Consider the following 26,379-nt stretch of genomic DNA (forward strand, 5'->3'; position numbering starts at 1 on the left):
CACCCAAATGCCAAATGAGTGCCACCCCACCCAGGCTTTTAAATATAGCAGCGTCCTTTCCAGAGGTCCCTGCAGAGTGTGGCTGGAGACAGCCCTGTGGAAACCTCAGCTGCTGCAGACACGCAGGCACACTGTGTGACCCAGCCGCGACCTCACTGTGGACTTGGTACACTGACAGGGGCTCCAGAGTTGGGCTTTGTGGCCGTGGGCGGGCTGGTGCCTGCTCTGTGCCAGGTCCTCATCTGAGAATGCTGGTTATTAAGGAAGGGCCTGCAGCGGGCCAGCAGGTGAGGCTGGGCAGACGCCGTGCGTGCAGCCAGCACTGACGCGCCTCAGGCCCAGCCCGGTCCTGGAACCAGGAAGGAAGGCCCGGGGCAGCAGGAGGCGAGGCACCTTAGGAGCAACAGCCTTGCAGGGCCTGCGGACGAGGGCTTGGTGGGGTGGCTTCAACCGCTGCTGACCAGCAGAGGGACAGCGGGCTCATGCAGAGGCGGAGTGCAGAAAAGCCCTCCTGACCAGAAGACCTTGGAGTGAGGCCCCCGGGCAAGGGTGGGAGTGCAGGGTTCAGGTCCAAAGCCCCACAAGCGGGCGTTTTGCTCAGGGTTAAAACAGGTTTGTTACTAAGCAATATTTAGAGATTTAGGAGACTGTATACACACGGAACCAAGATCCCCAGATTTCCTGGGAAAATTGGAAGATGTGGCCCCGTGGGCTCACGACACAGAGCTCCATTGTCAAAGCAGCAACGCAGCCAGCAGGTGCCAATCTGAGTGCTTTCCACACAGGAAGCGAGCAGTCCTCCCGAGGCTGTTCTGTGAAACGCCAACCTCCTGTCAGGAGCCAATTCTCCTGTCAGGGCAGATTTCAAGCCACCAAGGTCACTGACAGTGGATTTCACTGTAGGAGTCGCTCCAACACACCAGCTATCCACTCGACTTCCCAGACGAGGAAACCACAGCACAGAGGCCAAGAGACTAGCTCACGATCACACAGCAGGGGAAGTGGGCAGAGGAAGGATCTGGAAGCAGGCAGCCTGGCTCTGAACTTCCTGCTCCTGGTCCCCACCACGTGTGGACTGCTGTATTCAGCCTGTGCTGGGCAGCGGCCACTCCCATGGGTGGCACACAAGGTCCTCCTGCGGTCTCCCTGTGCACCGTGCTAGGCTCCTGTGCGATCTGGGGGTGTGCCCCTGCTTTAGGGATGAAGCCTCTCCCCAGCCCCCCTCTTTTGGGAATGCCCCCAGATACCCAGACAAAAACAGAAGGGGCTCGGATGCAGCAGACCTGGATCCCTTCCTCCACCTGGACTCTTCCCTCTGTCCCTGGCCAGGACCCAAGTCCGATTGCTCCCCGTCTTCCTTAACCCTGCCAGGAGTACTAACGCCATTAGTTTAAAAAAGAAGGCCCTTGGGCTGGGCTGGGCTGGGGCTCAGTGGCAGAGCACTCACTGCGCACGTGTGAGGCACTGGGTTCGATCCTCAACACCACATAAAAATAAGTAAATAAAGGTATTGTGGCTATCTACAGCTAAACAAATATTTTTAAAAAGGACCTTTCGCCCCCTTCTTGCCTCCTACTGTCCTGTACAGCAAGATCTGGAAACAAGACTTAGAGAGGAGAACACTGGGCCCGTCTGCCTTGGGTTGCAGCCCAAAATGCTGCTGTGCCCACTGCGGGTTGGGTGCCTAGGTAGCAGGGAGGGGCGCCTGGGGGGCAGACCCCAGTTTTTGCTGCTTCTTAAAGACCCACAGTGACCCTCACTGCTCCCAGCTGAGAGACCCGGATGGCAGCCAGCGGCAGAGAGGCGAACAGTTGGAGGGAAACATGGAAACAATCAAGGGTGAGCAGAGTCGGCGAGTGAGCTAATTACCTCGCACAGCTTTGAAGTTTCCCGGTTTCCGCTTCCATTATTAATGAGGAATGTCAACTATCAGAGGACAGGGGCTGAGGCTTCCTGACATGCTGGGGAAGGGGGCTTGGCTCTCCCCAGGTGGCCAAGCCCAGCCTGTCCTTCATCAGGCAGGTCCCCAACTGACCCCTCCCCTGCCTTGGAATTGACTGGGGGGTACACTGGACACCCCCTGATGGACCACCCAGTGCCAGCTGGAGGGAGATTTGCTAAAAGCATCGAATTTGAATCTGACCATGCCCCTCGATCCAACGGCCCACGCACAGCAAACACAGGGGACTGAGGAACAAGATCGACAGTACCCGGGGACACCACCAGCAACACTCAGTGCAAGATGAGGCGACCGGCCCGAGCCCCACAGCTGGGGTGGCATAAGGAGCTGACCCCCTGCTCACAAGCCCCGCACTCGCTTGCAACTCAGCAAGAAGCTGGACGAAGCCCAACAGGGCTTTCCGGAGGGTGGGACAAGCCCCCAGGAGAATTGCCCAGGACCACGGTGGGCACTTCTCCCGCCGGGGCGAGACCCTCCCTCGCCCTCTCTCTAGGCTGGCTCTCTTCCTCCCCACAGGCCCTAGTGGAAGGTTCCCACCAGACAATCCCTCGAGCTTATGATCACCCGTGAATATGCGACCAGGGCAACCCCACGTCACACCCGTCACGAGAATGGGAGCTACACTCCATGTACATATGACACGTCAACACGCTCTACTGTCACGTATAAATAAGAGAACAGCAACAAGCCCTCAAGCTCACAACCCTGAGGGACCAAAGCCAACCAGTTTAAGGTCACCTGGCACGACGCATGACCTTGCTCAGCTTGAGACCAGAGTCAGTTCTGGTCCCATCAACTGTGCTAGGGGAAGGACGCCAGTTACTTTCACAGACACGCCGACGGTGCGTGAACACACTCACGGCTTACAGATTAGAAGGCAATGGTCTACTTGTCCCCGTTTACCTGGGACCTTCCTGGTCTCAGCATGGGCATTGTTGAGTCCCAAGAGTCCCCTTGGTCCAGGGTCGAACTGAGACAGTTGGTCACCATACTTAAGAGACACATCAACCAACCACCATGGGAGGACCTTGCCTGGTCCTGGTATGAACACAAAACTTCCAAAACAATGAGCCAGTCAGGGGCACTGAAACAGCGCCTGGGTGTTTGATATTAAGAAATCTCTGTTAAAAACGGGGCAAGAGACTTACACCGTGGTTATGTTTCAAAAGAGATTCCCTACTTTGCATTTTTTAAAGAGACAGACACTAAGTGAGGTATTTGCAAGGGAGATCACACACTGACCTGGGTTTGCCGCGTGACAACGCAGAGGTATGAGGAAGTGGACATGCGTGGTCAGTGCTGGAAAAGAGTTTGGATTTTTCCATAATAAAGAGAGGAAGGAAGAAAAGGAGGGAAGAAAGGAAGAGCGTAGGAAGAGACACATGATCTGAGTCAATTTTTTTTTGGGGGGGGGTACCCGGGATTGAACTCAGGGGCACTTGACCACTGAGCCCGTCCCCAGTCCTATTTTGTATTTTATTTAGAGAAGGGTCTCACTGGGTTGCTTAGGGCCTTGCTTTGCTGAGGCTGGCTTTGATCCTCCTGCCTCAGCCTCCCGAGCTGCTGGGATTACAACTGTGTACTGTGGCGCCCGGCTGAGTCACATTTGATCATTCACAATATGCACATCTGATCTGGAGCAAGGACTGGCAACATTTATGTGAAGGGCCAGAGAGTAAATATTTCCAGCCTTCCAGACCAATGGTCTCTGCACAACTGCTTGACTCTGTCTTGGCAGCATTAAACAGCAGGAGACAATGAGTGGATATGGCTGTTCCAATAAAACTTTATTATAAAGACAGGCAGCAGGCTGTGGAATTGGCCCAGGGGCTATCATCTGTCAATCTCTGCTCAAGGTTATTCCCTGGGCTCAGCTCCACCACGATTTTCTGTGAGCTTAAGGGAAGTCACTCAGTCTTTCTCAGTGTCTTCTTCTGTGAAATGGGATTAAGAACAGTGCTGATTAGACCAAGTTAAATGCGATGATGAGTGAAGGGAGGCTGGCCCTGTGTCAAAGTGAGTGGGTCCTCAGCCAACAGCAGGAGACACTGTGACCCACCTGTGGTGCCCTGCCAGAGCATTTTGTTCACTGCCTAGAACGGCATCTGGCATGTGGCACAAGCCCAATCGGCACCTACCGAAATGACGGATGACTGTACCTGCGTCCTGCAAGCAAAGAAGCACAAACGGAAAACGTGGTCTCCTCACAACTGCTCAAAACATCACCCCACCGTGCAGTGCAGTGCAGTGCAGTGCGGAAGAGGGAACTCAGGGCAGAGATGTGCGAGCCCTCCCTCCCTCCCTCCCTCTGCAGGGCGCTGGCTCACAAGATGCACTTCCTGAGGGTCGCGCAGCCCGAGGTTGAGTTCCCTGAAGTGCCGGAAACATTTCAGGGTAGAGCTCAACAGGAAGGGGTGGTCCAGGGAAGCTGACCAGTCCAAGTTCTGGTGACCAGTGTCTCTGCTCCTAAAGTCCCCCAAGGGTCTAGTCAGAGACAAGAACAGGACTGGATGACCCATGGGACTGGGCCAATGTGGGAAGTCTTCATCCCGCCTTGGCTGACATCTTGTTTGGAGCCATTGGAGTGGTTTACACTCCTCTTTCACAGAGTGTGTGTGTGTGTGTGTGTGTGTGTGTGTGTGTGTGTGTAGTCTTGGTGCAAGCAAACCATGTGGAAGGTCTGTCATGCTTTAGATATGTGATGTGCCCCAAAAGTTCCTGAATGAGACGATACGAACGTGTTCAGAGGTGGAATGACTAGACTGAGCACTATAACTGAACAATGGATTAATCCACTGGTGCGGCTAGCCGGGTGGTGACTGCAGGCAGGTGGGTGTGGCTGGAGGAAGTAGATTACTGGAGGTGTGACTTTGGGCATAAATTTTGTCCCTGGTGAGCAGAGAGCTCTCTCCATGTCCTGAGCTGCTTCCTTCCTCCACACCCTTGCAACATGATGTCTGGCTTCACCTGGGTCCACAGCCATGCAGTTGGCTGACCATGGACTGCATCTCTGAAACTGTGTGCCAAATTAAACTTTTCTCCCTCAAAATTGTTCTTGCCAGTTACTTTGGACCCAGTGAGGGAAGCTGACTAAAACAGGATGAAACGAGAAGGCATGAGAAACCGCTCTACTGGCAGAACCAGACGCAACCTCCCCCTGACCTCCTTCCGTTTTTGTTTTTGGGGCCCTGGGCTTGTGCATGCCAAGTGCGTGCTCTGCCCCAGCCACACCCGGTCCTACTGGCTCCTCCTGACCTTGACGTAGGCCTGGCTGATGCCTGCACACTTCTGGAGCTCTCTAGACCCTGAAACAGACACCTGTCTACCATCTCCATTTGCTGAGAATCACTCAAACGCTCCCAGGGAGCCAGATGCCAAATGCCTTCAGGAAGCGCGCAGGCGAGCCCAGCGAGTGGAGCCCAGCCAGTGAAGCCCGAGGGCTGGGGGCGGGACCAGCCGCGGGTAGAAGGGACTCGTCTGCGCGCATCTGCATCTGTGTCCAATTTTAGAGAAGCTTCTATGCCAGGCAGACGAAATCATTGTGAGGCTGACGGGGCCGAGGGCGGGCTGCCGCTGTGATCCTCCCTCTTGCCCTGGGAGCAGCCTGGCCGCACGCTTGGGCCAGGCACCTTCCTGACGCCGCTGCCTGCACGGGGCCACCGTGCTGTCCACTGAGCAGGATGTTCATTTTCTCGTTTGAACTGGAACTGGTCGATTTAGGTGCTCCTGGTATAGCGAGTGACTGTGGGGTGGACTGGAAACTGAGGTGGCCTTCTTGGCAGCACCTTCCTCTGGCCTAGGGAGGTTGCACGAGGGACCTTCCCTGCCGGGTTCTGGACTCTTCTCTTGGTTGCTGATCAGGCCTCTTGGAAGCCCAGCTGTGCTTCTGCAGCTGTCAGGCTGGAGTCAGAGGAAAGAGCTGTAGTGTGAACTTGGGTCCAAATCCCAGCTGCTCTCACTGTGGAACACGTCACCTCACCTTGCCTGTGTGTCCCCCGTGAAATGGCCCAACACCAGCGCTTCCCTCTCAGGGCTGCCCTGAGGAGCCAGCCCAGCAACACATGCCGCGGCTGATGCGCCCAGGGGTTCTCTGGGAGCTCACGGGGTACATCTTTATTTCTTGCGCCCGAGTTTTCTGGTAAGATCGACCTCCAGCTGCCCTCGCTACTCACACCTCCCACTCAGAAGCCCCCAGGATGTGCGTCGGGGTCTCCCCAGGTCCACCAAGGACAGGGATGGAACCCTGGTGGAGGCTGCAGTTGCCCCTGGACCTGGGCTGCCTTGCAGCAGCCACTCCCGGCCTGCCCACTGCCCAAGCAACAGGCAGCGCAGAGATGAAGAGGAAGAGCTTCTCCCTGCGTGACCAGGTGGAGGAGAGGGAGGGAGATGAAAAGCCTCCCCCCGGGTGGACCAGAGCAACGGCCACTTCCGCTGATACACTACTTAAACACTGTCCCTGTGGCCGAGCAGGAAGTCCTCCCAGGGCCGGGACTAGGGAGGGATGGGCTTGCGACTGCCTAGCGACGTATCATTAATTTCGTTTTGTTTCCCACTAAGGCGTCCACCCGGCTCAAGGTGAGAGAAGGCAACCGGCCTGCAGCTTCTCAGATTGATAGATTACACTCCTGCGCGGGGTCCGTTTCATGCTTGGTGACTCTGCAGCAAAGCAATTATCACTGTGGAATGCATAATGGCCTAATTAATAACTAATGTCAGGCTGGCCTCTGAGCCATGATTATACCTTAGCAAGCCAACTTTTTTTTTTCTTTTAAACATTTGGAGAGAAAAATATTATTATAATTGACTGGTTAAACTGTCAGAGTGTCCCTACCCTGTGGACACGGGGTGTAGCAGGAAGCAGGCAGGCCTGGAATAAGGAGAGGCACTCTGCTCAGCCGGCCATGTGACCTTCTCGTGATGTGACTATCTGTGCTCCTGTGACCACTTCTCTGACCTGAACGGGGTTTGCATGTGCATGTACGTGTACTATACGTACCCATGTATACGTATGTAAAACCCAGGGTCCAGTACTTGTTCCTGCTGTATCCCCAGGCTTGGCACACAGTAGGTACTTAATAAATAATAACTAAGGGCCAAGATTCTGGTGCCAGACTACCTGGGTTCAAATCTTGTCTTGGCCACTTAGAAACATCTGTGTGACCTTGGGCAAGTTACCTAACTTCTCTGGGCCTCTTCCTCTTGTCTGTAAAATGTCAACATTAACACTATCTAACCTTTTAGGCTGGTCATGGGGAATGATGACTTGGTATCCACAAAGCACGCGGAAGCTGCTGGAGCCCAGGAATAGCCAGAGCAGCATTTGCCAACATTATGATGTGTCAATATTCATTTAATAAATATTTATTCAGCACCTATTGTGTCAGGCACCACGTGGACCTAGGGAATACAACAGTCTACAAAGTGCACCATCCTTCCTTTGTGAAGGTGGGGGGTGAGCACTATTTGAATAATTAGGCAAACAGCTAAATAACCGCAAACTGTGCTGAGCACGGAGAAGGGTCCATGGAGTGGCATACCGGGAGGGCTGATTGGCTTTGGGAGGTCATGAAGGCCTTCCATGAGAAACAACATTTGACCAGAGCTCAGGGTGTGTAGGTGTTAGGTCACTGGTTCCAGACAATTCCGCCCCCTGGGTCATGTCTACCAAGGCCTGGAGATACTACTTGCTGTCTTGAGGGAGGGTGCCGCTGGTGTCTGGTGGGTAGAGGCCAGCTGGTAGAGAGGCTGGGGAAGAGGCTGAGAGGCCTGCATTTAGTGGGAAGTGGAGATCAGCAGAAGAAAGAGCAGGTGCAAAGGCCCTGAGGTGCAGGTGGCGGGGAGAAAGCTTCCAAGAAAGGGCGAAAGTAGGGAAGGGCGTGGGCAGGGCAGGTTGGACAGCAGAAGGCCTTGGAGGGGCACTCAGGGGTCTGGACTGCATTCCACGCAGTGCTTCAAGTTCCTGGAGGGTGTCAATCAGAGCAGCATCTGAGTGCTGTCAGCCTTGGAGAGCTCTGGGGGCTGCTGGCAAGGGCGCTGGGCAAATTAATCTGGATTGCTTTCCAGAGGGGCTGGATTCTGTGGCGCCAGAGCTGTTTTCAAGAGAGGCAGGATGTCCCCAGCCCACGCGCCTGTGCCCTGAGCGTGGCTTGGGGAGGGCAGAAAGGCCTGTAATTCAGGAGGCGAAGGCGAGGAACAGGTTGCAGTCTCATAGCTGAGGCCACGTCTGGGAGAAGCCTTGAGGACACATGGGGATGTGCCAGGAGCTTCAGGGGAGGCACAGCATTCTGAGGGAAGGGAACAGAGTGTGCAAAGGCTCAGAAGCCTGGCACCACAGCTCTGTCCAGGATGCAGGGTCACGCTGGCAGGTAATGAGGGACAACACAATAACCCTTCCTCAGCCTGGATGCTGGGGAGCTTTTGCTGCATTAAGGAGGCCCTGGGACTTAGACGGTTATTTTTTGCAGTTGTGATAGAAAAGGATACCAAAGCACAGGACCACCAAGCAACTGGAAGCTGCGGTTTCTGAGGTGGGACTCAGGTGACACACCATGTTCACAACTCAAAACAGACTCTTGGGTCTTTCTCTTAAACCAGTGCCAGTCATGTTGTGGCTGTGGTTCTAGTCCCAAGGCCTCTGTGAGGCCCAAGCCAAACTGCCCACCTGGCAGGTGGATCTGCCTCTGTGTAAGCTGAGGCCTCTCGACTCACCCTGCCTCCTAGCTGCTGCCCTTTGAGCCTTGGCTCGCTCACCTCTGCCACACACAAGGTCATCCTGGGGGCATGACGATGACAGATAATTCTTGAGGAGCTCACAAGCAAGCCTGTGTGCAGTGGTGCACCTCTGGTCACAGTGACCATCAAGGTCACCATCCTACCTGCAGGTGCCAGAGAAGCCTGCCACCCAGCACCAGCCCTCCCGGTAGCCAGCGTTTGTTCCCCCAGCAGCAAGCACAGCTGCTGGTAAGCAGGACCAGCTGGTGACTGGGCACTTACTGTCTCAGAGCCCCCGACAACAGCCCTCTCACAGAGGGACGAGTATTACCCCTTTTTCCAGATGGGGACCTTGAGACTCAGGGAGTGGAGGGGATGTGTTTGAGGTCCAGCTGCCAGTGAGCAGAGCCGGGGTGCAGCCAGGCCCCCTGGGTTCCTAGAGGGCTCCAGCTGGACCCCAAGCTCTCCCGAAGCCAGCTCCTCCGGCACCAACACATCACACTCTGCTGCCCGCCTTCCTGCTCAGGACCCAAGCTGTTCCCTCACCTGACCTCAGCCCCCCGCCGCAGGAACAGCGAGTGACTCATTTTAAGCTTCTAGGTGCCTAGCGCGGCACCTGCACTGTTCTCATTTTGTTCTCGAGATTAACCTACACCTGGGTATCTCTTCACTGACGAGGAAACCGAGGCTTGGATGGGACTTGGCCAAGATCATCCATCCAGGGATCAAACTGGGGCTCCAATCCAGGTCTGCCTGAGCTCTTCCAGCCTCACTCTGACCTCAGGCTCCATCCCACCCATATCTCCCTGATCTCAACTAGGACCTCGCCTTTTCTAGGAAGTCCTCCTGGATTGCCTGCCTAAAATCGACCACTCTCTCCTGGCATACCCAGGACAGCTTGCTTCCACTGCACATCTGTTTTTCCTAGTGGATCTTGACTGGGCTCCCAATGGTGGCTCGGCCTCCTTGCTGAACAGGGCTTGTCTCTCTCCCTGGCTGGCTTGGCACACAACTGGACGCACAGCAGGCACTGCGACATCTGCTGAGTTGTTGAAGCACATCCCTGCTCTGCATTGCTGCCCCTGGACCTGGCGAGCCCCTCGAGTGCCACTCCGGTCCACCCAACGTTTTCTCCAACAGCTCGTGAGGTGTTTGTCCCGGGGGTGGGGGGGGCACAGTGCGGCAGAGAAGGTTCTGGGCTAACCCAACTCTGGTTTCCTTCCCCTGGTGGGCTCGCTGCGCTAGACCACACCTTTGGAACTAGGTGTGGCTTTGTTATAGAGTTCTGGCCCAGGGGACACGGAAGGATATGATGTGGCCATTTCAAGGACTGGTCCTTGAGAAAGTGGCCCTGAGATCCACCCTGTTTGCCTCTTACCCCACGTGTCAGTTAAGTGAAGGGGACTCGGGAGGCAGGGAGGGGCAGAGCCAGAAGTGGGCGCCGCTGGGCCTGAGTGGCCGTGTGGAGCCGAGCAGACCGGCGCACCCATCATTAGCCCGACTGCTGAGGCCGCTGGCAGGGACGGCCCAGGCTGATGCGTTCAGACACACCGGTTCAGAACTCAGCTCCCGCCTCTCAGCTATGGAAACGGGGTCTCAACCTCTCTCTGTTTCCCCTTTGTAAGGGAAACACAGTCTCCTCAATCTAGGGTTATCTAGAATAATCTGTGCCTGTGCCGAGAATGATTTTATTACAGGGCAGGAGTCTTTAACCTCAGGGAGGAAGTGTGCTGCCGTGTGGGTTCCAGGGCAGGAGCAGGACGGAGAGGGGTGGGATGGCCTCTGAGGGCGGGGAGGCCCTGGGGGCCCTCAGGCGGGGGAGCCTGGCCCACAGTGCTGCTGTGTTTGGCAGAGCGGATCTGGGGATACCGGAAGCTGGGGTGCAGGGAAGAGCCCTGGGCTTGTGGGCCTGTGAGCCCCTGGCCTCAGCAGGAGGTTCTGCCTTGCCTGTGGCTACGCTGTTCCCACCTGCTACAGGTCGCTTCCTCCAGGAGGCCCTCCCTGACTGCCCCATGGAGTTGCCTGGAACAGCTCTGCGGCAGTGGGTGGCTGTTTCCTTGCCGTGTGAGCTAGGAGGTGGCCAGCTCTGGGAGGGGCTGTCTCCTGGGTTCCTGAGCCTGCAACGGTGTCTGCACACATCTGCTGAGCAGATGGATGGATGGACGGATGGAGGGATGGAGAAGGTGACTGACTCTCTTGCACCCCTGGAGCACAGCTAAAAGCAGGGCCAGTAGATGTTCCCGGTAAGGGGCCGGATCATAAAATCCTCTCGGCTTTGGGGCCACACAGGTCCTGCTGTAATAATCGACTCCAACGTGGTGGGGAAAGAGCCTGGAAGATGTGTACGCAGATGGGTGTGGCTGCTTTCCAATAAAACTTTATTTATAAACACAGACTTTGGGGGCTGGGGCTGTAGCTCAGTGGCGGAGCGCGCTTGCCTAGCACTGTGAATCACTGGGTTCAATCCTCAGCACCACATAAAAATAAATAAGTAAAATAATTATTACAAATAAAACAGACTTTGGCCCATGGGCCTCACCTGCTGACCTCTGACCTAAGGTCTGCCATCTGCACCTGTTCTCACCTGATGACAGGTGTGCTAGGGGCTGACATGTAGTGGTTTGCCAAAACTGATTTTCAAATTCTCACAGGTTTTGTAAGCTGGTTATAAAACAGAGCTATTTACTAAAAATTAAATCCTATTAAACTCAAAATAAAACAAACGATATTACACATAAAGGTCCAACAGCTGGGTACGGTGGCCCAAACCTGTAATCCCAGCTACTTGAGAGCCGAGGCAGGAGGCTCACAGGTTTGAGGCCAGCCTGGGCAACTGAGCGAGACCCTGTATCAAAATAAATGCCCAGGACTGGGTGAAGCTCAGTGGCGGAGCGCGGGCCCAGCACCTGCTAAGTCCTGGGCTTAATCCCCATCACTGCAGAAAATAAATATGTAAACAAAGAAGAGTAATAACGTGAGGCACCCAGCGGGGCAGAGTCGTAGCGACTGAAGTGGGATGGGGGCCGCCGGGGCCAGGGAGGGGACGGGGCACTAATGCTGAATGCGCTCAGAGTTCCAGGTCTGCAAGGTGCAGAGGGCCCTGGCGACGAGGCGGGTGACAGTGGCACAGCAATGTGAACGCGTTTAATGCTACAGATCTGTACGCTCACACGCGGAGAAGGTGGTAAGCGGTCACGCGCGTTTCCCACATAAAAAAAGTTGAAAGAGGAGAGGAAAGGAAGAGGTGACACCCACGGAAGACCCGTCACTCCCTGGCCGTCAGACTACCTTCGACTCGCCCCTGTGAGGTCACCTGTGCCTGCGTCTGTGGGGAACACACTACCCGGTGGACTGCACGTCATTCCCGAATGCAGGGCAGTGACATCACGTTGGAACTGGCCACCGTGGGGGTGTCTGCACCATGGAAACGGACACATGCTGCAGGCCAGGGCTGTTCCCTCCACCTGTCTCCCCTGCTGGATGGGTTTTGGGCGAAAGTTCCCCAACGTTAGAATCACCCGCAGAAGTCTGAAGCTCCTGACGCCGGAGCCTCACACCTGGCCAAGAGCGCTGGCCACTGCGGCCTGAGAGCCGGGCCCCAGCAGTGTGAGCCTCTTCAGCTGGGCAGTCACACTGCTGTCCACACTCGTGCCCCGATGGTAAGACGCATGACGCGAGAACCCACTTTACAGCACGGGAGACTGAGGCTGGAGTGGAGTGACCTGGTTTGGGCTCTTCTCTGGCTATGTGGCCAGAAAGTCTGGCTCCAGACACCTGCTCCTAACCACTGTGCCACACTGCTCTCCGATACCTTGTGTGCACGTCCCTTGCTGTCTCCTAATCTCCCCAGGACGGGGCCATGTCTGTCTTGTTCTCTGCCCTCAGTGCCCAGCAAAGGCTCTGCACATAGCAGGAGCTCAAGAAATACTGTCGGAATGAGGGAACGGGTGGGCGGTTTGGCCTTTCCCAGGCTCACACCCTGGCCACGTGACAGTCACAGCCACGACTGTCCTTGGCACTGTCTGGGTGTCTGTCTGTCTCTCCCGTGGGGTTGTGAGCGCCCCGAGGACAGGAAAGCCACCCACAGGTGATCACTCACCGTGCTGGTATACAGCAGGTGCCAAATATACGTTGCTGACTGAAGGTCTTGATGGAAGTGAGAAGGAAGCAGGGCTGTGCGTGTCTGGGGAGCTGCTGGAGGGAGAAGCCGGGTTCCTGCCTGGCCCCCCGGCCACCCCGCTGACTTCCCAATAAGACTGCGTTGCTGGGCACCAGAGTGGGCAGAAGAGGAAGCCAGGCAGCCCGAGCCTGGCCCACAGGGAGCAGGGGACGCGGGTCTGGAACATTCTGTCCTAGAGAGAAGAGGGAGGGTGTCTGAAGTCACAGAGGCACACTGACAGGGAAGCGGAGGTTCACCCAGGAACCTCCTGGGGGCAGGGCTGCCACGTGCACCCGGGTCTGAGTGACTCTGGGCTGTGTCCCTGCTGCCCCACGGTGCCGGGTGCACCAGGACTCTGCTCCCTGTCTTGCCATGAACGGCACACGGCCTGCGCTCAACACCACCCACTGATGGATGAGCCTGTGGGCGCGGGGCAGCCGCTCCAACCCTGCTGGAGTCGCCAGGCTGCCGTGGCAGCCGCGCCCCGCTCGGGAGAGGGGCGCACGCCGGGAAAAGCGGGCCACGGGCTGCAGGATGGATGTGCGCCCGCGGTCTTATCTCCCCACCGCCTGCCACTCGCCTTCCATAATGCAGTCCATTAAAAGGCTTGTAAATTTTCATACCGAAAGTCTGCCCTGGCGTCAGCGCTGACTAATTGCTGTTAAATGCGCAGGGATGTTAGTGCCACGCGGCTGCAGCGATCCCTCTTCCCCGCCGCCCGGCCATCCCTCTGCAGGCGGAAGGCTTACAACGCTCGCACAAGGCCAAAAAGCAATTCGTGTCAAAAAGATCAATAATATAAAAATAAAGCATGAGAATTCTAGTTAAAGGGAATGTCATATAAATATGTGGTTCACGTCCATGATTCCAAGATTAAAAAAATCAATCAATATCGTTCTTTAGATGATGTTATTTCTAATGAGAAATACCCGGAACAACTGCAAATAACTGCTTAACTGGGGGGAAAAAGCATTAATAATTTACTTTATAAGGCATATGATACTGAAGCAAAGAGGACGGCTGCTGGCTCTTGATTTGGCTGTGATATCGAGTGGCAGGTCCAGTGACGCTTTGGTGGTTCTCAGTATCAAATTCAGGTCGCTCAGGCTCCCTGTGACTTAACCCCAAGCGGGCAGCCAGGCTCTGGAGGCCAAGACGTGGTCACGGGCAGCCCAGGAGATGCGCACCATCCAAGCCAGTGTGTCATCCAAAGGGGGGACACAGGGGCAGGGATGTGGTTCAGAGGGATGGCGCTTGCCAAGCGCACATGAGGCCCTGGGTTCCATAAAAGAGGGCGCGCGCAGACTTGCGAGCAACACCGTCTGTCTTCCGACGCGACCAGGCCAGGTCTGAGTCCCACCTCGGCATGCAGTGGGCCTCCCTGGGGACCTGCTCAGCAGAGACACAGTGCGGGGCGCCAGCCTGGCCGAGGGGTGAGGTCCTCTCGAGCCCTGCAGCGGCCGGCCCGTCCATCTCCAGCCCGGCACCCTAAGCCAGGCGCACGTCCTCGGCTCCTCCTGCACCCCGGGTTCCTGAGCAGCCTGTGCGCCCCTCCAGGCTGAGGTTGGCAGCCCCCACCCTCTGCTCTGCCAGGGAAGAGCCGGGTGGGCGTGGGCAAGTGGCTTCCCTCGCAGCCCGTTACGTGACCATGGCAGGGATGACACTGGCATGTCCCGTCCTGTTGAGAAGAGGCGGCATGAGAGCATTGCTGAGTGCTCAACAGATGTCACCGGTTGGCGTCCCCACCTGAGTTACCACTTGGCTGGGGGCTGGGAAATGGATGGGAGCAGGACACGTCAGGAGGCTCACAGGAGGAACAAAGGAGGTATGGCCAGTCCCTTGTCTGCTGGGAGGGACAACTGCTGTCTCCAGAGTGCTCTCCGTGTGGTGGGCTTTTCAAGCAACACCTCGCTGAGCCCTTCCACTGACCCCATGAAGTGGGCATTATCACTACATCCATTTAGAGGCAGAAGAAGCAGAGGATCAGAGAGGTCAAGTGACTTGCCCAGGGTCACACAGCTAGGAAGTAGACGAGGTGGGATGGAAGTCCCAGCCAACCTGGTTCCAGAGTTGACACCTGCCTGTTCCTCATCCTCCCAGGGGACAGGGGAGCACTGGTCAGCTCCTAGAGCCGTTTCTCCCCCAGCCCCACCAGCTGGTCAGGACCTCATGTGGGAACCCCACTCACAAAGGAATGTCACAGCAGTGCTGTGAACGCCAGAGAAAGACCAGCTGGGGAATGAGGGTGATGACATCGAAGACGGCTGGAGAGGAACAACTGTCTGTGGGAGAGCCATAGGCAGGGGCAGAGGGAAGGGGTTCAGGTGGCAAACGAGGGTGTGTCCTGCAGGGCTGCGGGCCTCAGGCTGGAGTGATCCTGCTTTGAGGATGCTCTCCACTCCCTGCTCAGGTGGCCTGGCTACAAGAAGATGCCCTGGGATCTTGTCCTAGTTAGGCCCCCACTTCACCACCCACTGCTGTCTGGGAGGGACGAGCAGGAGGCCCCAGGACGCTCAGAGGAGCAGGGGTGCAGGGGGCCCAGGACGGTCCGGCGCTGCTCGGGAGGGGGCCTATGCCCCTGATCAGCCACCAGAGTGATCCTGTCCAACCTGAGTCAGAGCGCGTCCCTCCTCTGCTCTGAAGTCTCTCACAGCCCCAAAGACCTGAGGTGGCCCCAAGCCCCAGCGACTGGTATTCATCACCTTAGACAGAGGCTTAACCCTGGCTTGCTGGATACGCAGGGAATCGGAGCTTGAGGGAGGTGGCCGTCAGGGAGGGCCTCCCAGTTCTGTTAACCAGGTGGTACAGGGAAGACTGTCCCGGGCAAGGGGGCAGTAAGTGCCACCACCTGAGGTGGGACGGAAGGAGCCAGGCTCAGGCTGCTGGCAGAGGGAGCAGCAGACGGGCTCGAGGACAGAGAACTTCCGCTAAGTGCTCTCTCCATCCTCTGGGCCCAATGCCCACGTTGCTCGGTTCTCTCCCTGCCACAGGCTCAGGCTTGGCACTGATGGACGCTGGTCATCTCCTCCCTGGGCCCCGGTTTCCTCATCAGGGATGGCCGCAGAACTTCTCCAGAAAGACACCAACAACAGGCATGAGGCCCACGGTAGGTCTGCAACCCAAACTCTTCTGGACACTTCTCTAGGGCAGTGTCTGCCCTAGGTGCCGAGCATGGCTGCTGAGGAAGGGACACCAGTGGGTGACTCCAGGGTCTGTGATGCCCATTAGGAGTTGGCACATCAGCACCCTGGGGTTCGCTTGTTTGGCCACCTGTCCGTCTGGCCAGGTCTGATCGACTGCCAGGATCTGGCAGGTGGACGTGGGCCAGGCAGACTGCTGCAGGGAAGGGTCTGGAACACGCAGACCAGGGCAGGTCATGAGACCTCACCTCTTCAACCTGGCGCCCCTGGAGCCCGTGACTCTGGCCAGCCAAGGGCCACCACCACTGCAGCGGGCACAGCAGAGCATGGACTCGACCAAGGCCAGCTCATCTGCCAACGACTGAGCCATTTGCTGGTCACATCCACTCAGGCTGGAGCTGGCAGATTGGCCACTGGGCGTCACACTCGCCCAACCCGCCCCGGAGGTGGGAGACGCCATCTCTTGGTCCTCCGCCCTTGCCTCCTTCAGGCTGCGGGAGCTCAAAGCTGCACCCACCCCATAAGACGGGGTCCCCGAGAGCCGCGGGACCTTGGTGCTCCTCACCTGGGTCCCAGGAGGCAGCTAGGCATCTGGGGGCAAGGCCGGGCCTGAGCAGTGATGGCTCCCTGATGGCACGTCACTGTCCCTCGGAGCCGGGGGAGAGAAGCCTGTAGTCTCTCAACGCAGAGGACTAGGGACCTGGCACTGGAGAACATTCTTGATGGGGCCAAAACCTGCCAAAAGGCTGAGGGGGCGCGGGGGTGGAGGTGGTGGTGTGGGAGGGGAGAGCTGCCCTTTGCAGACAGGGGGCTGCTGATCTCCTGCGGGTGACCAAGCACCCCCAACAGAGCAGCTCAGAACAACCCGTTGTGTTTTCTCAGTTCTGCAGGACCCGGCTCAGCTGTGCGGCTGTCCTCCGGATGCCCAGGTGGTGACAGTTCCACAGCACAGGGTGTCAGCGTGGCTCCTGGTCCCTGTCCCCCAGTGGGGACTGGGTCAGGGCGTCTGTGCGTGGACTGGCCTCTCACTCCTTACGTGAAGGCCAGGCTTGAAGAGGCAGAGGGCAGAGCTGCCAGAGGCAAGGCACTCAGTCTGGCACTGTGCCACTTCCACCACGCACTACTGGTCAGGGTGGCCCAGGCCCCGAGGATGGCGGCCTGACTCTGGGTCTGGAGGGGGAGTCCAGGCACACACAGCTGTGCGCAGGGCGGGAACATCGCTGCGCCCACCGTGGGGCTGGAGGGTGAAGGTGAGTCCAGCCAACAGGTCGGAGCTCTGGAGGAGCACCAGGCCTCAGGGGCTGCGGAGAGGACCGATGGCCACAGTTTCAATCACAGGGACTCAGCTCCAGGGATGTCCTTTGAGGGCAGGGACAGGGTCTCACTGCCTGTGGATGCTCCACAGGCCTCATGGTGGTGCTGCACACATGGCCCTGCAGCGGGCCAAGGAGAAGGGCCCCGTCTTCTCTGGGAAGTCCTGTGGGTATCACCCAAACTCCTGCGTCCGTAACGCCCACAGGGGTCCGGGACCGCTGGGCTGTGACCCAGAATGCTGCCTCCCAGCAAAGGCTCGTCAAGCGAGTCAACGGTGGCAGGGCGCCTACGGCCTCAGCCTCTCCTGGGGGTGGTCTTGTTCCCTTCCCTCTGCTCCGAGATGGTGGCCTTGTCCAGCTCTCGCAGGCCCTAGGAGGGCGCAGGAGGACACTCTTGGCCCTGGGCAACCCATACCAGGGCTGGGAGTGCTCGCGGCTCCCGTCATGAGACACAGCATCTCACCGACTCTGGGGCAACTCCAGGAGCCGCTCTGTTTACAGCTGAGAGGACAGTGTCTCACAGTGCAGAGTGACTGCCGAGGTCACAGAACTGCCGGGTGGGGCTCGGACGGCAGGCTCATCCTCACTCTCCTGCCTGCCCGTGGGTGAGGCCAGGTCAGCCTAGATGCTGTTTCCATCAGGCCCAGGTGAACGTCTCTGTTCCAGTACAACCAAAGTGTTTTCCTTCAAGGAGGCCACCTCCCCTTGGCAGTGAAAGGAGGTGGCAGAGAAAAACCTCCTGGCAGAGCCCTGGGGTCTTCCCAGACAGGGCTGGTTCACATGCTCAGTGGAAAAGTCTCACCTCGGATTTAGCATAACAAAACTTTTAATTTAGATGTTTTCATCTCTCTCTCCAAGTAAAAATAAGTTTAAAATAATGACTGTAATAAATGAAGGTAATTAATTGTAGTTTGTTCCTTTACTGTCTAGTCAGCTTAATTTTACCTTTTCAACTAATAATGAGAAAATAATTTTTGTGCTCGGAGGGTTAATGATATGTAACTGCGAGAACTGCTAATTGCATGTTGCAATCCATCCATCAACAGCCCCATCTGTGCGACTTGATTATGTTTGCTAAATTATTGCTTTGAATTATCTTTCATAAAGCAACTTTTGTAATTAGCGGGGCTTTCGTCTTGCTCTTTTCTCTGTGCGCAAGGATATTCAAACTTTGGCCATTTCAAGCTGTCTCCATTAAGCCACCTTCTCTGGCTGTCTTTGTTTCCCTGAGCAGGGGAAATCAGAATTGTCCTTTAAGCAATCAAGGCAGAAAGATCCTCCTTGATTCACAGCAGGGCAAATTCACTTCCTTTCCACCCCTCCCCCGGCACAGAGAGAGAGAGGCGCAGAGAGCGAGCAAGAGAGAGCGCGGGCCGCACACGTACAGGATGCGAGATGAGACGGTGCCCAGGTTCTGCATACACCAGGTCCTGGTGGCATTTATGGGCTAGTTTATGTGACTCGGGACAGTGCTTGCCCCGGGGAATACTTCCCGGAGGTGACTGATGCCCATGGGGGAATCCGCAGCTCCAGCCCAGGGAAGGGCATAAGGATGGGTCCTTGTTAAAAAAATTAAAATGAAGATCATATTTGGATCATAAGCAGCCCAGTGCAAGCAGCCTGCTCCGGCCGGGAAGAGGCGGGTTATTAGCACCTTTCCTTCCCTGGCGGCAGTTCCTCCCGGGCCTGGGGAGAGACGAGGCAGGCACAATGGCTTAGTCGATAGATCATGAAGAAAGCCGGGTTTCGGGAATAAAACTCCAGACAAATGTAGTCTTTTTGGCACATTAAAGGGACGATGGAAAGCCCTCTTAAGGAAATTAACGAAGTTCTTTGAAGCTGCCCAGCTATTAAAACAGTGACTGTGCGACGCCACATGGGTTTTGGAAACAAGCGTTCTGCTTTGTCTTCCCCTTCAGCTCCACTGAGACTCCCCCACACCAGTATTTATTGAGCACCAACTGTGTTCTGTACTCTGCGCTGGCTGCCTGGGAGCAGCTCAGTTCTTTGAATCCTTATCATCAGCTACATTTGCCAGAGGAGGAAAGCTGAAGTTCAGAGAGGTTAAGGAATATCCCTGAGACCACACAGCTACTTTAAGGAGCAAGGCTGAGGTTCAAAGCAGGCCTGTCTGAGCATGATTTGCATGTACATTTCATGGTCAGCTTGTGGGTCTTCTGAACATGGTTGCACCTACTGTTCAACTCTTTCTACTCTTTAAAAGGTAACCTAAGTTATGCTTGCAGAAAGTCACCTTCTTTTGGGTAAAAAAACCTTGAAAAGCTTGTTAGGGAAGAGGTGGGTGCCAACCCAGCTATAGCAGGGCTCAAATCAACCCGGCCTGGAGGCCAATGATAACTACCCAAGATTTTAACCTGCAAGGCAGCATTCTAAGCACTGTTTTGGTATTAACTTTGTCTTCCTCAATGATGACCTTATGAGGCAGCTATAATTATTACACATTTTACACACAGAGAGGTCAAGTAACTCACTTAAGGTCACATAGCTAGTCAGAAGCAGAAGGAGGATTCAAACCTAGGCTGCTCTTCACTCCCTCAAAACTTCCCAAGTGACAGTTGTCACATTAACCCCTTTCTCTTCATTATATTTCAGTCCATCCCCAGAATGACACAGAAAGACCCATAGAGGCTATTCCCATCTTAAAGATAGGGCAACTGAGGCTCAAACAAGGGAACTGCCGAGAAGGTGAGGGTGTCTTTGAGAGAGCTCAATACCTGTCTTTGGGCTGGCGGAGGGTCAGCTGCCTGGGGAGCCTGTGCTGAGGCTCCTTCTGGGACTGGGAGTCGGTAGCTAGGAACCTCTGTCTTTTTAAAAACACAAAGCCAGGAAAATACTCCTAACATCATGTCTTCGTTTTTGTTTTCTTTCCCTCTAAGCCCAGGCACCTCGCAGCCACATGAATCAACACTGGATGGCCCTATAAATAAATAAGCAGATCAGTCCACTAGGTAATAAAACCAAGAGCTGAAAACACGGGAATCAGCGACACCGACTAAATCCAGTCACCGTTTACTTTCACGTGGCCTTGGGTGCGTATGTCACGCCGCAGGTGGCACCTGGTGGACGACCGAATTAAAATGCACCTGCTGGTGGACTCAGAGGAGAGCCCACCTGGTCCTGCCTGGACCCGGGGAAGTCTGAGAGGGGCACCCGGGATGGGATGGTGTCGACGTGGCCCCTGCTGCTGTCAGAGCAGCGGGACTCCATTCTTTCCCTGGCCTGCCTCCCGTGCCAGCCAGGCCAGGGTCCTGGCCACGAGTCAAGGAACGGGGAGAAATGAGGAGGCCCACACTCCTCAGCAGGGTTTCAGGAAGTCCAGAGAATGACCTACTGAGGACAGCTCAGCTGCTGTCCAAACACACGGCCTGATGGGTTGGAGGAAAGAACGTGAGCAGGCGGAGTCCTTCCTCCAAGAGGGCGGGCGGAAAGAACTTCCGAGCAGGCTGATCTGCAAGGTTGCCCTGGGGAATCAAAGCAGAATGGAATGCCGAGGGGACACAAGGGCCTCCTAGGACGGACCTCCAATTTAAATATGGGAAACCAAGTCTGGAAGGTGAAGGATTCACTCAAGATCACAGATTCCACAAGTGGCAGAACCAGTGGGAGGCTGGGCAGTCTAGGGCGAGGGAGGCTTAGAACCCCATGATCCAGAGCACAGCCCACGCTTACTGTGAGCCCTTGGGACGGGGCACCGGTGGGAGTGGGGCAGTTTCCCCAGAACTTGCAGAGGCTGCTGGCTCCTCGAGCAACTCCAGCAAGGAAGGAGGGGAGTGGGGTACTTTTCTGGCAGCCTTGGCCTTGGGTCTTACCTCGGCTTGGAAGCTTTTCAATACAGGAGCCACCATCTCTCTGATTTCCTGAAAGAGAGAGCAGTGGAGAGTTCACCAAGGCGCCAGGTGGGCAGGCCGGCCCTCTTGCCAGGGTTAGCGCCCCCAGAGTGCTCCATGGGACCTGTGGGATTTCTTAAGGGACAGGGACACACACAGACACACACACCCAGGCTAAGCCAAATCAGACTGGGAAGCATCAAATCCAGGAAGTTTTTATTCGGCAGGACTTTTCAGAGCCTTTAATATAACGCACATTGGAAATTTCTATACGAGGCAGAAAGGAAGTGGCATTTCCCTTAAGTATTTGATCAAGACACGTTTTTTATGCAAATGGTCTTGTAGAATCGGCAAGTTATCATGGACACTCTGCAGTGGGGGCGGGAGAGGTGGCCCCGCTTCTCCACTCAGGCCTGGTCATCTAAGTCCCTTCAGGAAACCCTGTCCTTCAAGGAAGCACTCAGAGGTCCTGAAGGACCCACTCTTCAGGCTCCGTCTCCCACTTGCGACCTTCCCGTGAAGGCACTCTGTCCTGGAATGCTCCTCTTGTGCCTGTCTCTCCTTCCGCACGTGAATGTGAGTTCCTGGGGTCTCAGCGGGGCCCCTGCAGTCCCAACCTCAGAAGGGCTGCGTGGATGTTGGCGGACACTCGGGAAGCGGGCTGTCCTCAGGGGACAGGGTCACTCTGGCCACTCCTGATCTGAGTTTCCTGACCTTTGAAGTGACACTGAGCCTTGCAGAGCCAGAGGTTTCCCTGGAGGACTGCTACAGCTCTTCCCCCCAGAGTGCGAGAGAGAAGCCTTTGGCATCCCTCAATTTCAGCCCTGAAAGCTCCAGTTTCCTCTGAGGCCCACAGGGGGCCCTGCGCCCCTGGACACAGTCACAAGAAGGTCCAGTGGGAGGAGGAGCTAAGGGAGTTGGAGGGGGTGAGAGAGAGAGGCAGAAAGGAGGAGGGGGCAGAACACCTGTGGTCAGGTAAAGGGAAAACCCTTAATCAAGAAAATAAGGTTGTGTTGCTTCTGCCCCAGACCAGATGCCTCTCGTGGGTCCTGGTGCCCCTCCGACTGTAGCCCCAGGCTTCTCCAGACCGCTGATCCACTGACGTTAGTCAGACATGAAGAGTGCCCATGAGCCCAGAGCATCTGGTCACAAGGAGCCCCAGACACAGCTAAATGGCGGCAGGGCAAAGTGACGAGACTCGAGGTCATGGTCAAGAACCCAGTGCTCACTGAGGCCAGGCAGGAAGTGGCAGAACATGGCACCATCTCACAGGGGTGGCAGTGCCTCAGTGCTGGCTGGTGACCGTGACATGGTGTATAGCCTCCAGGCTGCAAGATCTACCAGTCTCAAAGACACTGGGAAGCCAAACTGTAGGTGAAACCTGAGAAGCTGAACATGGGTAACTTACTATAAAGTTCAAAGACTTTACAGGCCAAATAAAACACGCGTGGCAGGAGCCTCCTGGTGCAGTTCAGGAATGTCAGCGGCGGAAGGGTCTTCTAAAGCCACCGTGCGGGCCCCTGATCTACAGAAGGGGACCCAGGGCCCAGGAGGGGTCAGCCTGCTCAGGGTTACGTAACAAGGGGTGGCATGGCAGGAGTCAAAATCCAGGCCCAACCCCACACAGGCTCTTCTGACGACCCACTCAAGTCACACCTGAGAGCTGTCAGAGGGAGCCTCTGAGGGGGCTTTGGGCCAAGCCGACACTTTCTGGAAGCCCCCTGCCTGGTCTGCTTAACCGAGGGAAGCCGGGCAGAGGCACGAGCAGCGGGTGAGCTGGCACCAGCCAGATGATGCTCTTAAATAAGACTTGGCACGACTCTTCCATCAGGAGAGATGAGTTCCAAAAATGAGAATTTTCAGAGCCGTGACTATAATAGGAGTGGAAACTTATTCCTAATTACATAATTGCATAATTATGCAGTATTAAAATTATGTAAGTCAAACTTGGAGGCCTAAAACCTGGCCTGGATTTCCCTCATCACCTGGGGGCTCCCACATGGACAGGGGGTGTAGGGAATGGTGATGAGGGCAAGTACCCTGTACTGGGGGAAAGAGGATGAGGCAGAGGGTCTGAGTGGACAAGAGAGAGAAAGAGTGAGAGGGAGAGACAGCATGCGCACAAGAGTGACTGTGTACAGGGCTGTGAGGGTCTGGGGTTGAGTCAGCTCTTTCCCAGAGGCAGAGGCAGGAGAGTTGGATTACTCTCAATCTGAGGAGAAAATCATTTTGAAGACCAAGATGTGCTGTTCAAAAGGGAGAGGGGACCTTGGCATCCCTTGGGCTTCTCAGGTCCCAGAGTCAAGCCAAAGACCTGACTTGGCCCTTCTGAGGCCTGATTGGGAGACACTCTTGGACCCGAGATTTGTGTCTTCTCTTCCATCCTCTCTCAGCCCTCAATCCTAAGATTCCTGCTGGGCTTGCACATGGACAAGAGATACCTGAATCCCAGTCCCCTCTCTTGCCTTGAAGAGTCGATGACACCGGTGGCCTGAGTGAGAGGTTCTCTAGCTAAGAGGCCAGGCCGAGCGCAGGCTCGAGCCCTCTGCCCACATGGCCTGCCTGGCGGGGCCTCATCAGCTCCAGCCTCATCAGCAGGACAGCAACAGGAGCCCCTGGGGGTTCAGGGCTACCACCTGACGCCACGCCCTGACCTACCCTGGACCCAGCACACCTGGGCAGGTAAGAGCGCTCGAATGTTAGGCTTCTGCTGACCGGAGGGAGAAGCCATGGGTTCTGGGGTTGGGGCTGGCCTGTCTGCTTCCATAACAGCTCTGACGTGCACATCCCTGTCACTGTGAGAGTCAGAGGGCCTTATTTTTCCTATTTGTGTTTGTTCCCATCATTTTTTTTTTTTAATTTGAGAAGCAACAGGGGGGCTGATAGAGGAAGGATGAGGATTCTCACGTTCACCCCTGCAAAGAACAGACACATGTCTGTGCCCGTCCATTCCTTGTGGGGGACGTGGCTTCCATTGCTGGGGGCCGCTCTTCCTCTGGGCCACCCCACAGCAGCCGAACAAAAGAACACTGGAGGCTGTCACTGCGGGGAGGAGGTGGGGAGGACGGGTCCTTTTACAGGTGGTGGGGGCACCGCTCCAGAGATGGCATGGGGTCCGGAGCTGCCATCTCCCAGGCTCCAAGAGAAAGGCAAAATAAACTCAAGAGCTCTGGCCAGACTGTCTCTGCCACCAAGGTCAAGCCCTTGACTTGAGAGCGGGGGCGGAGGATGTTTCCCGCAGTCCTCCCAGCGACTGCTTCAGCGGGAAGCGGTTGGCCTGACTTTGGGCAGCGGCTGAGCACCCCAGTATCCAGAACCACAGGAAGACTGAGGGCTGTGGTTTTTCTTTGTGGCTAATTAGCTTCTTTTCTTGTTAGTCACTTATGTCTACAGTTTTCAAAATATAGTTTGAACAGAGAAAAATCTGCATTCCTACTGAGTTAATTCTATAACAGCAAATATACTGTACCTCAGGTACATTTTTCTTAAATTCCCGACGGAGTTCAATTAAATGTTTATGAGAATGTTCACTCTCCTCCTGCCGCGCAGACAGCTCGGAAGCGACGGAATTCAGCTCCTTCTGGAACAATAAAAAAATAAAAAATAAAAAAAAAAAAATTAAAAAAAGAGAGAAAGAAAAGGATCCTCCCCCCCATTTTCTCTTTTTAATCACTGTACAAAAACGGCGTTCCCGAACAAGTTTTTCTAACTTACAAAACTGAGTAAAGACAAGATATTGATTCCTGGCACAAATGAATAATTTACAAAACTGGGGATCCAACCAAAAAATTATATATACATATGTACACATATATAATATTACACGTATACACCCAGGACAGCTTTTTCTGCTCACTGGAAGTCAGGCCAGATCAATAATCTCCCATAAAGTTGGATGGAGCTGTTCCCCAGCTCTTGCCACCCTCCTGCCCCACCTCTTATATTTCCAAAGGAGCGATGGCATAAGCTTGTCAGTAACTGTAGAAAACATCTCCAAACCGTGTCAAAATAGTAAAGTGCGGCATATTGTATGGGCATATTATAGCGTAAGAAAGTGCTGTCGACAGCTTTCATATATCAGAGGTGGGAACTGTTCCAACTATGACTTACTTACACTTAAAGGTTCATAAATACGCCTCTTAAGATATAGATGGCTTTTTAATTTCAGTAGATTTTGGAAAAATGAAGGTGCCAATAAGAAGCACGCTGACCTTTTGTGTACCCTCCAGTAAATCATTTAAGGTTCGCCACGAGTATAAGACATATTTCACCCAAGGCTCCTGGATCCAGCAGAGACGGACGGGGAGGCGCCTCGTCTGCTGCGTGCCAGGAAGGTGCCAGACAGGACAAGGGCGAGGGCGGGGAGGGGGGCCGCCCCTCCGCCCGTCACAGATGATGTCTGGTTGTACAGGTATATTTGATCGCCCTCTCCAAGCTTTCCTCACTTTAATGGTGGCAGTTTCACAGGGGAGCACAATTCACCAGGAGTTGTCACGGGTTTCATTTGCATAATTCAAGAAATGCTCTGTTTATGTGGTCTGCTGCTTTCTGGCACCAGCCCGAGATGGGCTTTTTTCTGGACCATAACTCGAGAAGCATTTCTGTATATATCACCCGATTATATTTGCAGCAATCAAGCTCCATAATTTCCTAAATCCGGTGGTGCAATAAATTTCTGCAATCAGATTTATTAAAAACACACACGCAGATGCGGGAGTGTATTTCCAGGGTGAACTCTTTAATCTAACATATGTATGATGAGGCCCGGCACCGTGTTGAAAGACCCCATTTGTCATCGCTAATACACATTCATCTTGCACACACAATGAAACACTTTTACCATTAGATAATGAAATAAAAGTACTATTAACCCACTGCAAATCCTTTTCCCTCTAAGAGACGAAACGCACAGTAATTGTCTTATATCATGTCTGAGAGTCGGTGGATCTGCTCAATGGCAGTTCACCACAGCTTCATAAATGTGTTGTCCCAAACCTGGCCAACTGTCTCTGGCCCTCAGAGCCTTTGGAGAAATTCAGGAAGGAATTTCTGTTCATAGGGAAATGTCTAGCCTCTGTGGGGAATCGTGAGGCTAAAGGTTTTGAAAGTCCGGGGGACTGAAGTAGCTGCTAGGACAGAGGCTGGGGCCAGCGCTCTCCAAGGTGCTGAACCCAACTCCTGCGGGACCACAGGGCACATCTGAGTGGCGAATTTCAGCCAGAAGCTCTGTGGAATTCTCAGCCAGGGG

The 26,379-nt window shown here is 55.1% G+C and overlaps 1 protein-coding gene across 2 annotated transcripts in view; it reads right to left on the minus strand.

Moving 5' to 3' along the window:
• The window catches only part of Cux2 (cut like homeobox 2), a 228,041-nt gene that overhangs the window by 61,396 nt on the left and 140,266 nt on the right, over window positions 1-26,379 (minus strand). For both annotated transcript variants that reach the window (XM_047562628.1, XM_047562627.1), the window contains exons 2-3: window positions 24,601-24,711; window positions 21,114-21,161 (exon numbers count right to left, since the gene is read on the minus strand). In XM_047562628.1, the coding sequence (XP_047418584.1) occupies window positions 21,114-21,161; window positions 24,601-24,711 (159 nt within the window). The remainder of the gene's footprint in view (window positions 1-21,113; window positions 21,162-24,600; window positions 24,712-26,379) is intronic.

Source organism: Sciurus carolinensis, chromosome 8, assembly GCF_902686445.1.
Source record: "Sciurus carolinensis chromosome 8, mSciCar1.2, whole genome shotgun sequence".
NCBI classification, from domain to species: Eukaryota; Metazoa; Chordata; class Mammalia; order Rodentia; family Sciuridae; genus Sciurus; species Sciurus carolinensis.